The sequence below is a fragment of the Bemisia tabaci genome, chromosome 9 (genome assembly GCF_918797505.1).
Source record: "Bemisia tabaci chromosome 9, PGI_BMITA_v3".
NCBI classification, from domain to species: domain Eukaryota; kingdom Metazoa; phylum Arthropoda; class Insecta; order Hemiptera; family Aleyrodidae; genus Bemisia; species Bemisia tabaci.
The window spans coordinates 8,286,506-8,299,163 of record NC_092801.1 but is presented as its reverse complement, the minus strand read 5'-3'; the positions used below and the strand labels follow the sequence as shown (position 1 = coordinate 8,299,163).

Below are 12,658 nucleotides of genomic sequence, written 5' to 3'. Positions count from 1 at the left end.
GGTCAGAAGCTTCTGAGCCCGTTTTCTCAAAACTTCATTTTTGTACTTACTGCTCTCTTCGCTATCACGGCAGCGCAGTGGCGTACGCACAATGAGTGAAGTATCCGCACAGTCTTGCAGGCACTAACAGTGTGCACCGTGGAGTACGCGCAATGCCTGAAGTATTCACGTAGTCTTGCAGGCGCTAACATTGCCGTGATTGTAATTGATACATATAATAAAATCGGTCGATTTTGAATCATCCAAACGATTTCTAAGAGTCTTTCGGATGATTAGTGGCAATTTGACGAAGAACGGAGGCTTCTTTAAATACAATTTTCCGGTCAGAAGCTTCTGCGCCCGTTTTTTCTAAACTTCATTTTTGCACTTACTTCTCTCTTCGCTACCACGGCAGTTCTATCATCCCTCACATTTTCACTACACTGGAAAAAAAAAAAAAAAAACACACTGGATCTAGAGTCCAGACTCTTGAAAACATTGACATAAAAAAGGACTCTTGATTCAATCATGCCCAAATCAAAAGGAAATCCGCTCAAATTAAGAGGCTTGGTCCTTGATTTAAGCCTAAATCTGATTGGGTCAAAAGTATTTTTTCTTGTCGATGTTTTTAAAAGTCTAGACTCTAGATCCAATTTGTTTTTTTGTTTTTCCAGTGTAGGGAGTATTTCTCGAGACGAACCAAAATTCTGACCTAGGACACGTATTCCTTTGTCCCGCTCTCGTGGGTGGGTCAAGGTCCCGGTATTGGTTTTCATGGCCGAGGAAATGAGAAGCCCCGTTAGGAGCGGTGGATGAATATTTATCGACGAGTTCCGCGGGCAGCTGAGCGTGCAGTGTTAAATGATGCGTGGATTAAGCTCGGGAAAAGCCACCCGCCTTTGGAGCGCGGCACATGGCGCGGCGTGTGGCGCTTTCGGGACCGTTGCACGGTGGACGCGCCGGCGCACAGTAGATCGAGGCAATCGGAGAGATTGGACAAAATTTGGAAACTTTAAACGCTTATAGTGGACCACTGAAAGATACGAATTTCAGCATTCTGATTTATGTTTCTTAATCAAAATTTCACGTAAGACACGATGCGCACAACAAAAATTACCGAAATCAACTCCTCACGAAGATATTTAATGATTCGTGATGCGTGAATTCAAACCACCCGCTCATGAAAACTCAATGCTTTACGTGATTCACATCGCGCGCTGAACGTTATCATGACAGTCATAGCTATATAAAAATCTGGCAATCTCAATCTTGACGCTTTGGCTCAGCTATAGCAAATTGCTTATATTTTGAACAACACGTGGAGGGAAATGAACATTGCTCGATTGAGAAGCTTGCTGAAACCGTTGTAGTGCGCGGTTTGACTCACGTAGAGCTTTGAGTTTCTTGTGAGCGGGCAGTTCAAATTCCTCGTAACCAATGTGAAATAAAAACGTTAACATCTTCGTTAGGAGTTGGTTTCAGTAATTTGCGTAGCGCAAATCGTGTTCTACGTAAAATTCTGGTTAAGGAACATGTATCAGATTGCTTAAATTCGTACCTTGTCTAGTGGTCCATTCCGTTTATACAATACTTTGAAGTTCTACAAGTGGTTTCATTGGTTTCCTCGTGAAATTTCCTTGCAGGTACACTCCTTTAAGCTCAAAATGTGTCGAAATAAACGTCGAAATTTGCAGTTGTAGTCAAAAATTTCATGTCCGACTTCTCTGTTTGACTCGATGCTCTGTGTGGTGGTGAATGGTGAGCTTTGTTCCGACTCATCGACGCCGCGGCCATGCCGCGCGCTCGTTAACACCACCCCACCGCTAAGTCCTCTCCTAGCTTTGCTCTACTGGACCGCGTTGCACGGCAGATAAATAAAGGAAAATCAGAAAATGTTAAAGAGAGAAATGGAAGAAATGAATCGTACCATTCACGACGGATGTTTTAACGCCTGAGTTGTAGTGCCAGCGAGTTAAACGAATGAAATCTTAAAATAAAAAGGAGGAGGAGGAGAGGAGGAGGAGAGGAGGAGGAGGAGGAGGAGAAAGAAAGAAAAAATATGATTAGTGCATTAACTTCGCCCGTTTGCATAATAGCGCCAAACACAGTCCGTCAGCGTGAAACGCATATTAGCGCCTACAAGACTGAGGGAATACTTCATGCATTGCGCCAAACACAGTCTAGTCAGCTCTATGTCAGCCTGAAACGAACATTAGTGCCTGCAAGACTGTATGCGCAGTGCGCCTGCACCAAGATGCGCGCTTTATTGTTGAGTGTCCATATTTTATCGATGTCAGACCTACCGCCAGCGACGTGCTCAATTTCAAAAAAAAATATGCATAACTATCTATCAGAATTCTATGTTTTCCGAGAGATAATCAGACAACATTCGAATACTCATAAGGCGTTTTTCCTTAGCACGGCAGTGTGGGAAACGGGAGAATTTCAGGGGCTTTGGCCGGCGAAAATCCCGAAACGTGGCACCCTTGCCAACACCCGCCCAACGCTTTGGTCTTACCTGTTTCGATCTTTCTCTAAGCGAGGACAAAAAATTAATTGGGACGGTGCCCCCTACCCTTTTTAATTGGCTCGCTGTTCCCGCCGATGCTGTTGGCTCTCGAGAAAGAAACTGACCACTTATCCACCCGATTCTCTTATTTTCACCTCCCTCCGGTCGCGAACCGACAACCCCGCGTCTCTCTCACAATGTTATCTATCTTTCTTTCTCACAAAAATACTGCAAATTAATGGAATGAAACCGCGCTGGGACCGAAGTTCATCTCGTTTTGCGATTCCGTTGTCCCGCGAGCTTTCGTGGTTAGCGCTTTAAGATCATTGTGAGGATACCGGTTGCTTAATTATTTCAACAATAGTTTTTTTAATGTGCTGGTGATTATTTCTGCAAAGTTTTAATTTGCTGATGATTATTTCTGCACAGTTTTAATTTGCTGATAACTATTTCTCGGGGTCAGATAAAAGAGCAATGAAAATATCTGACATTTTTATTTTCTTCACTCGTTTATTGTAAGTGATAGACAAAGCTGTAGACATAACAGGCGTAAGGGATGTGAAGGGATGCTATTGGTGGAAGTGAGTGGTTGCAATGGACTAATAGGGTAGGTATAGACAACATAATGGCAACCCACGAGAGATCCTATACAGGGTGTCTAACGACCGGAAAATGTCAGGGAAATCAGGAAAAACTTCATGGAATCCGCAAAAATTCGGCATGTCAGGGAATTCAATTTTGCAAGCGATTTTCGTGCCAGGGGAGTCGAAAAACACAGATTTTTCGGGGAATATTTTGCAAGTATTACTTTTGCTGAGATTTCTACCTAAATTTCTAACAGAATTTCTACTAACGTCTTTTAAATTTTAAAAATGAGGCAAAGATATCTCTCATAAGTTCTGGAACCCTATATATTTTGCTCGATTTATCACGTAATAATAACAGTAATTCTTACTTATATCTAATCACTTCAATCGGGTCGAAAAATCAGGAATACTTTTCCTTTTTGTCAGGAAAATTTCAATAATTAGCGGCTCTGGTGCTTGCACTAGAGCTGCTATTCCGGACGGTCCCAGCTGGGGAGTATCAATGGACCATGTTACATTGGAGAGACCGCGCGTTGGTTGATGGGAATCGGCGCCATTTTCGACTATGTACCTTGTCATGACTTTATTTTATTGCATATTGTTTTATTGTTAGCCAATGCTATGTTGTGTAGTGTATTTTTGGAATCATGGTGATACAGTCAATAATTCAAAACTTGTCTGTGCTTTAATCTCGTGATGGAAAAAATGTACTTTACGTTCAAGAATTTTAAAGTTTTCGCGGTTTTTTGGAAGAATGCAGTGGTTGGAGCTTCCTAGGCATATTACTCGATATCAGCTGATAGCAAACAAAGGTTACCAAGGAAACCGTAAACGTTTAACAACTATCGTGGCCATCGGGGCGATTTGTTGCACAAACTAGTTATTTGACAAAAAAAGAAGATGATCACTAGAGCCTTCAAAATTAAAAGTATACAACAAGTGATAGTGCCATGCATTCTGCATATCAAGGGCCAATACACATTTATACACCGGCTTTGTAAATCTGCTAAGTTACAAAACATGAATCGACAGTTGTCGGATTGTACATCAATAACAAAATGTGTCTAGGCCCTCATTCTTAACCACAACTACCGTCGCCAGAGCCGCTTTCCGACGCGAATGCGTTGGAGCTTACTGCTTGTTTTTTTTTACGTCTGTCGGGGAATTTTTTTTTTCGAAAATTGCTGGAGACCCTGTAATAGTTTGTCCATCAGTTTCTCCCTTAATCTATAGGAACCACCCATTTCAACCAATAGGATCGCTTTATACTCCCTATGTTAGACAAAGCAGGTGGTAGACACACCGATTTGTCTTAGTCTACCAATTTCACTAATCAACCCGCTGAAGCTGTAGTTTTCCGACGTGAGCTAACCTTGATACGCGGATGCTGTCGCGGTTACACAACCGCCAGGACAGCGTTCGCACGCATATGCACATGCACCTGGCACACTGCAGATTGCACCCATGCCAGGCCGAGCCCGATCGATCAGCGTCCCGGATAGGGACACTGCCGTGTTAAGTAAAAACGACGTATGCGAATTCGACCGTTGCCTTTCCTCTCAGAAAATATTTGTCTTCGATGAAAGTTGTGAATATTTTCCCTTGATATTTTCATACACTTCCAATGAAAACAGAGGCGGATCCAGCAATTTGACAACACCGGATCCATTCCATTTAAACCTATGTTAAATAATCGATTCTTTGTTGGATTCTGCACACTGGAAATTGTTGGGATAATATGGATCACCGAACTTTGGTTCATACGACCGAACTTTGTTTTCTGTGTAATACTTTTTAAATTACAAACCAGGATCGGTTCCAAAAAAAAAACAAAAAAAAACAAAAAAGAACAAAAAAAAAACAAAAAAAACAAAAAAAAAAAAACAAAAAAAAAAAAAAAAAAAAAAAAAAACAAACAAAAAAAACAAAAAAAAAAAAAAAAAAAAAAAAAAAAAAAAAAGAGGCGAGTAAAAATACCGAAGTAGGTTTCCGTATAGATTCTTTAGGGGATATTCCTCTTCGCGTTAGTCCGTACTTTTATGAGGCACTGGAAAAAAAAAACACATTGGATCTAGAGTCCAGACTCTTAAAAACATCGAGAAGAAAAAATACTCTTGATTCAATCAGATTTAAGCTTAAATCAAGAACCAAGCCTCCTAATTTGAGCGGATTTCCTTTTGACTTGAGCTTAAATCTGATTGAATCAAGAGTATTTTTTCTTGTCGATGTTTTTAAGAGTCTGGATTCAAGATCTAATGTGAAAGATAGATGTGTCTCTAGATGTGTGTGTGAAATAGCTTTCGTTTTAACCAAAATTAGTTAAAAATGAGAGGTATTAGCGATTTGACTGCCGTAGTGAATCACCTCCATTATTTTTCCGCCATTTGGGTGCGTTTGAAATTCCTTCGAGTCTTTCGACTTTTTAAAAGCGGGCTCGTCTGGGATATTGGCTACAAAAATACGCATTAAATCACTACGTAATCTACTCACCTGGTTCTTTCAGAATATTAAATAAAAATCTTAAGGTGTGATGATCAGTTCCTTGAGGAATCGGAAGGAAAATACTTACGAACTCTCCCGAAAATACATAATTTTCCATACACTAGAAGAAAAAGAAAAGGAAGAAGAAGAAAAAAAAACATTGGGTCTAGAGTCCAGACTCTTGAAAACATTGAAAAGAAAAAATACTCTTGATTCAATCGGATTTAAGCTTAAATCAAAAGGAAATCCGCTCAAATTAAGAGGCGTGGTTCTTGATTTAAGTAAAAATCCGATTGAATCATGAGTATTTTTTCTTGTCGATGTTTTTAAGAGTCTGGACTCTAGATCCAATGTGTTTTTTTTTCCAGTGTAGGAGATTTGACAATGTCTGTAGGCTTATACGGCGTTTTTCTGCAGCACGGGTGCCGGTTAGGCGTCGGGTGCGTCGCGGTTGGTGGCGACCGGCGTTAATGATCGATTATCGATTTTTTCCCATTTGAGACTACGGCAAATAATCGATAATTAAGGTGTTCGTTGCAGACGCCCTGTTTATCGATCCTTTTACATAGGTTTCAATGACAGATCAATCGATGTATCGCACTCGCGAAGCCCGTTGCCGGAGCCGGGAACGGACGACGCACCGTTTCGCACGCTCCAATATCCGCGCGTCGCCCGTCGCACTCGCGCGCGCCGAGCGCGGGGAACACGGGTTCGCCCGAAGATCGCTCCGATTGATGGCGTATAAATCAATCGCCGAGACGTTTGGAACTACTTGCCCGCATGGACTACCGCGCCAGACCTAGCCCCGGGTCCGCGGGATACTTGGACCGCGTTAAACTGAAAGGAACCAAGCCACATCAGTTATTGCCAAATTTAATCGGCTAATTAAATTTTTTACATGAAAACAGTTGTGCGGATTTTCGTGCAAATTTCGGTGAATTTTCTCCATGGTACGAAGCAAATTCCTTAACATTTTCAAAGGGATCCGCACAAACGTTTTCTCGTTAAAAATTAAATTGCCCAGTTAAAATTGGCAATAGCTGATGTGGCTTGGTTCCTTTCTGTTAAACGCGGTCCACTTATGGGCGCCGTTTGGCAGGAGACGCAACGTAACGCCAGGTAGGCCGGACCCAGTGGCGTAACGGGCGCCCCCGCAGACCCTGCTATGCAGGGGGGCCCAGACGCCTAGGGGGCCCTCCCTCGGCCGCCGGGATTTTGTTTTTTCTCTCTCTCTCTTTTTGATGCTCAACTTTGGTTTCAAACATTTGGCCTCTACTTACAGAGATGGGGCTTCTTCCTCTGATTTTTATTGTTAGCTCGGGGTTTTTCATACTTCTTTCGGACTGTTCCTAACTTTTTGTTTGCTGGAGGGTCCCTGCTTTCCAATTACCACTCAGTGATTACTAGATAATTTTCTCTTTTTTTGTCACTTCTCGTATTTCGATCTTTGAGAGGGGGGAGGCCCAAGAATCTAATGGCCCCGAGGCCCTTGAGGGCCCTTTGATTCTTGGGCCTTGGCCCCCCTGAAGATCCTTGGGCCTGGGCTGGGCCCCCGCCCCAATCGGGTACGGGATCCGGGACGGTGAGGGATGAGTCAAATTCAACCTAAGGACATAACGTAAAAATAGGCTAAATCTTGCACATACCATACCTAAAGGTAAAAGGATATAAGCTGCTGCCATTTTGATATTTTTGGTGGTTAAGGCTGATTTTTGCAGAAATGTTCGTGCTGCGGGCCCCGACCATAAGAGGAAACACGGGAAGGAGCGAGGGAGGGAGAGGGGCGGGAGGGGAGGATAATTTTGAAATGTTATCGACATGGGGGGGGGGGGGGCTAGAAAAAATTTTGCGGGGGGGCCCAGCGGAAGTCCGTTACGCCACTGGCCGGACCCCCCTTTGATTTTCGGGGTCGTCCGTAAATTACGTCATGTTCAAATTCGAAGCTAGACTTCCGTCTTCTTCGGCGCTCATCATTTCATTAGGCTCTGCGACACACCCCCCCCCCCCCGCCAAAAAACCGTCATGCTTTAATGGATTTACCTAACCTTTTCAACACTGGGAAAAAAAAACACATTGGATATAGAGTCCAGACTCTTAAAAACATCGACAAGAAAAAATACTCTTGATTCAATCAGAATCTAGCTTAAATCAAGAACCAAAGCCTCTTAATTTAAGCGGATTTCGTTTTGATTCAAGCAAAAATCCGATTGAATCAAGAGTATTTTTTCTTGTCGATGTTTTTAAGAGTCTGGACTCTACATCCAATTTGTTTTTTTTCCAGTGAAGTAAAAACTCGATCTTTTTGCAGGGGTGCAGAAAATGCTCGATCACACGCCCGCCCGGGCTTGTGAAAATGTGGAAGGAGGGAAAATCTTGAAGGTGCAATAGTCGAAAATCGAGGAAAAAGTTCCTTACTTTTGAAATTGGTGGGAAATTTTGTGGAAAACGGATGAGAAAAATGTGGAAAACCGGCGGGCAGCTGTGTAAAAGCGTGGAAGCTTGGAATTTTCTGCTCCCTTGTATTTTTGGTCGAAATTTGTCCGGATTTCTCGAAAAAAACTTTATTCAAAGCCGCCGAGAAATGTAAGATTTCTCCCTCTTTCTTCCCTGCAGCCACGCGAGCTAAGATTTAGAGAGAACTTCTCGAATTTCTCAAAAACTTTTTGACCTCCTGACCGGGCGGGCCTTTATCCAAAGTTGCCGACAACTTTCCCGATTCCGGCAATGGAGATTTTGCATGAGTGAGGACTTTGCGATTTGACTATTGATTCCTATGTTAAAGTCCGCGAGAAACACGATGGTGCCACTGGTTTTCTCTGAAATCAACTCCCAAGCTCAAAAAAAGCTCACAAGTTGAGGCCAAAATGGAGAGGATATCATATCCCACGCTATCCTGAGAGTCCACCTCTACATAAAGACAAACTCTCCATGCAAAGATAGGGAGCAAGTACATTGACAGGGCTGCCAGTTTATTTGAGGACTCTAAACTGAAAACACGGTATCACTGCTAATGTATTTGCTCCCTATCTTTGCATGGAGAGTTTGTCTTGATGTAGAGGTGGACTCTCATGATAGCGTCGGATATCCCCTCCATTTTGGCCTCAACTTGAGGGCTTTTTTTGAGTTTGGAAGTTGATTTCAGAGAAAACCAGTGGCACCATCGTGTTTCTCGCAAACTTTTACATAAGAAGCAACAGTCAAATCGCAATTTCCTCACACATGCAACATCTCCGTTCCAACTTTTCCGCTCCCGGAAACTTTCCCAATTCCGGTATTTTTTCTGTTCCCGGCAACTTTCCCGATTTCGGCAACTTTCAATTCCTGTTACTGTTCCGATTCCTTTGCTAGCATTTTTCCCGATTCCGTTCCCCGCTACTGATCAGATTCCGTTCTCGGCACTCGACTTTCCCAGGAAACATCGATCCATGGCCTCCCGTATTCCCGCGAATCGACGAGCGACCCGAATGACGAAAACGCAGTGCGTGCCTGGCGTCGATTCATTTCGCCGCGGCGCACAGTGGATCGAGTCAATAGGAGAGGTCGGTCAAAATTTGAAAACTTTAAACGCTTACAACTCCATTTATACGAAACTTTGAGGTTCTCAAAATGGCTCCATCGATTTCCTTGTGAAATTGTCTTCTAGTAGCACCTCTTGAACTTTAAAATGTGACGAAATAAACATCAAAATGGACCACTAGACATGGTACGAATTTAAGCATTCTGAAACATGTTTCTTTACCAAAATTTCACGCAAAACACGATTCTTACAACGAAAATTACTGAAACCAACTCCTAATGAAGATATTAACGTTTTTATTCCACATTGGTGACGGGGAATTTGAACTGCCCGCTCACAAGATACTCAAAGCTCTACGTGAATCAAATCGCGCACTACAACGGTTTCAGCAAGCTTCTCAGTCGAGCAATGTTCATTTCCCACCATGTGTTGTTCAAACTATAAGCAACTTGCTACAGCTGAGCCAAAGCCTCAAGATTGAGGTTGCCGGATTTTTATATCGCACAGACTGTCATGATAAACGTTTAGCTTGCGATGTGAATCACGCGGAGCATTGAGTTTTCATAAGCGGGTAGTTTGAATTCACACATTAAGAATCATCAAATATCTTCGTAAGGAGTTGATCTCGGTAATTCTCATTGTGTGCATCGTGTTTTACGTGAAATTTTGGTTAAGAAATATGTATCAGAATGCTGAAATTCATGCCTTTTCTTGTGGTCCATTCGCAGTTTTTGTCAAAAACGTCATGTCCGATAGCTCAAATTGACTCGTTTCACTGTGCGACGCGGTCGTTCATTAGCGCGCCTCGTTGACGCGGCCGCCGACGGTGATGATCGCGAGATGACATCTCACTCGCAATCGCGATTCGCGGCGTCCAACTCGCGCGAGTCGCGTTGCTTCAGGCCCCCGAGCAGATGCGCGGCCGGCGACCGGATTCCCACATTCGCGCGTCTCGCCGTCCGACGAGGGGCTCGCATTCCGGCGGCCCGGTCTGGGACCTGCGTGTGCCCGCGGAATTCTCTCACGCGATTGCCGAATCATACTGCTCCGAATTCATCGTCGACCGGAGAGATACCCTTCAACAGTGTCTGGTTTGTAGGAGAAAGGAAGAGCTTGGCAAAAATTATGGACGAACCGAATCTGATGCAAATTGAAACAAGACGACGGCTCCAACGTTAAGACGTTGGAGAGCGTTCACCGTAGCACCTCGTCAATATGTAAAGGTGGTTTTGCGCGGACGGAAGAGAGCGCTGCAAGACGCTGTTGAACTAAACGTGGAGCGTAAGTTAGGAAAAATACACATATAAGTGTCATCATTGAGTAAAATATAGGGGTCATTAGTGAAGGGGTACTTTGTACCCAACAATTTTTGTAGATCTCCGACGACTACAAATTTGAACGATCCTTGAAAGAGTCATTAAATAATAGTACGTTGCAGAGTTTTAAAACGTAAAGATATTAATTTCTCAAAAACAAGCCTACAGGTATTACATAATGTGGGCAAAATAGGAGAAAAAAGGTAGAAATGGTACTTAAAAAAATTGAGAAAATAGGTATTGCTTCCCGCCACGAAAAATGGCGCCGATTCCCATTGAGCAGTGCGGGCCTTTACAAATGGATACATTAGTAAAACATAGTTACTAGTACTTACCCGATGCAAAACGACGGGAAAGAGCGTACACTACTAACGCGGTGAACGCTCAAAAAGGGAAGCTGTGGTCAAATGTATACAAGGTATCTAGCGGCCGGGAAACTTGGGAGAACCAGGAAATGTCAGCGAATTTTTTTGGGGACCAGGGAACTGGTGTGAACTAGAGTGACTGTATTAATGATGGATTCGTGTGTGGTGTTTCAGAGAACCTGACGCCGGTGGAGTACAAGAAGCTGAAGCTGAAGCAGAAGCGGGCGAGGAAGAAGGCCGAGAAGGAGAAGAAGGAGGCGGAGGCGGCGGCGGCGGAGAAGAAGGAGGCGGAGGCCCCGCAGCAGCAGCAGCAGCAGCGCCCAAGGAAGCCCGGCAGACACGCCGCCGCCGACGTCGAGCAGGACGCACCCAAGCTCGAGAAACTCGTCCCCGAAAAACTAGCCAAGGTAACTAGTTATCCGCCGTTCACGGCCCGGGGAAGGGTCCCGGGAAACCGGGGTCCATCAGCGAGAACAGAATGAAAAGCTCATGAAAAGTCTGTCCCACTCAAGTGCAGGGTGTTTACAAGTCCGGAATTTCCAGAAAGTCCGGAAATAATACTGGTTTTTTTTCGGGCGGTCCGGAACAGTGTTCAAAACTCACATTTAAGTTTTAGGAGCCATGTGGCGCATCAAGCCCGATTTTTAGGCGCCATTGAAGATTTTTTATGGGCCAAATTGACTTTTTGTCTATATATAACGGCGCATTTAGTGAAAAGTTTGACGCAAGATGTTTTCGTAATAGAACTAGTAAGTAGCTGTAACTTGGGGAAGACGAAAGCACTAAGGATGAAATCGTGGAAGAATAGAAAAAGCTTTCACTTGTAGCGCTGAAAATTTCGAATAATTACCTGATATGGAAATTCAGATTTTTAGGGGGCAATTTTTAGGGGCCACGTTGGCGCAGAGCCTTCAATTTTTAGGCGCATTTAACGCGTTGGCGCCTGTGAGTTTCGAACACCGGTCCGGAAGTACTGAAAAAGTGCGGAATTTCGCAAGAAGGTCCGGAATTTTTTTCATTTTTTCGTCATCTTTGTCCCAATTCGAGCCAGAAATTGAATTTTTTGAAATTTTTCGAATCTCGTGATACGGAGGCACTGAAAAAGTACTGAATTTTTCTATTGAGGAGGTACTGAATTCCTTGGGAATGTACTGAAAAAGTACTGTATAAGTACTAATTTTTGGTCAGCCTGTTATAATGGACGCCTCGGGGAAAGGGTCCCGGGAAACCGGGGACCATCAGCGAGAGCAGAATGAAAAGCTCCTGAAAAGTCTGTCCCACCCAAGTGTTTCCCTTTCTTGTATGAAAATTGTCAAGTTTGTCCTGAAAAGTATCCTCATGTGCAGTTTAAGCTTCCTTCTCTCTAGGTATACCTTTAAAGAGATCTGAATTCAAGGGGGCTCCCAACTTCCAAATCATGTCTTGAAATTCCGGCTGTAAATGCTCCTGTTAAGAAGTTGGAAGCTTTGATTTAACAGAGATAATTCAAGGATTTTTCGAACTCTTTACCTTTTCCATCCCGCCAAAATAAGGCTACGATTGAACTGGTATTATTTCTAACATATTTTATTTTGATTTTCACTGAAACGAGTACCGCTGTTTTGTTTCCTTACCTCTGAAAAAGATTCATCTCTGAGGCAGGCGTTCGCGCGGTCCAATTCCACTCGATTATCAAAACGCCTTAAAATAGAAGTGTATGCAATTTCAGCTACACCTGGTGTATCAATAGTTGCATATCTGGCAAGTTACTTAGTGATGTTAATGTCATTAAAGTCACTGATTCTTGTTCGGACTACATTTTCCCGGTAAATCTTTGTCTAGAAAGTTAATTTTCCTTCTTCGTATTTCATTTGTTTTTCTCTCGTTTGGTATGGAGATACTTATTCACATTATGCATGTTGATT

General features: G+C 43.2%; 1 protein-coding gene across 1 annotated transcript in view; it reads left to right on the top strand.

Annotated features, from left to right (window-relative positions):
* Naa15-16 (N-alpha-acetyltransferase 15/16) overlaps positions 1-12,658 on the top strand; it is a 255,104-nt gene that overhangs the window by 233,572 nt on the left and 8,874 nt on the right. The window contains exon 11 of the mRNA XM_072304471.1: positions 10,929-11,161. Within this exon, the coding sequence (XP_072160572.1) occupies positions 10,929-11,161 (233 nt within the window). The remainder of the gene's footprint in view (positions 1-10,928; positions 11,162-12,658) is intronic.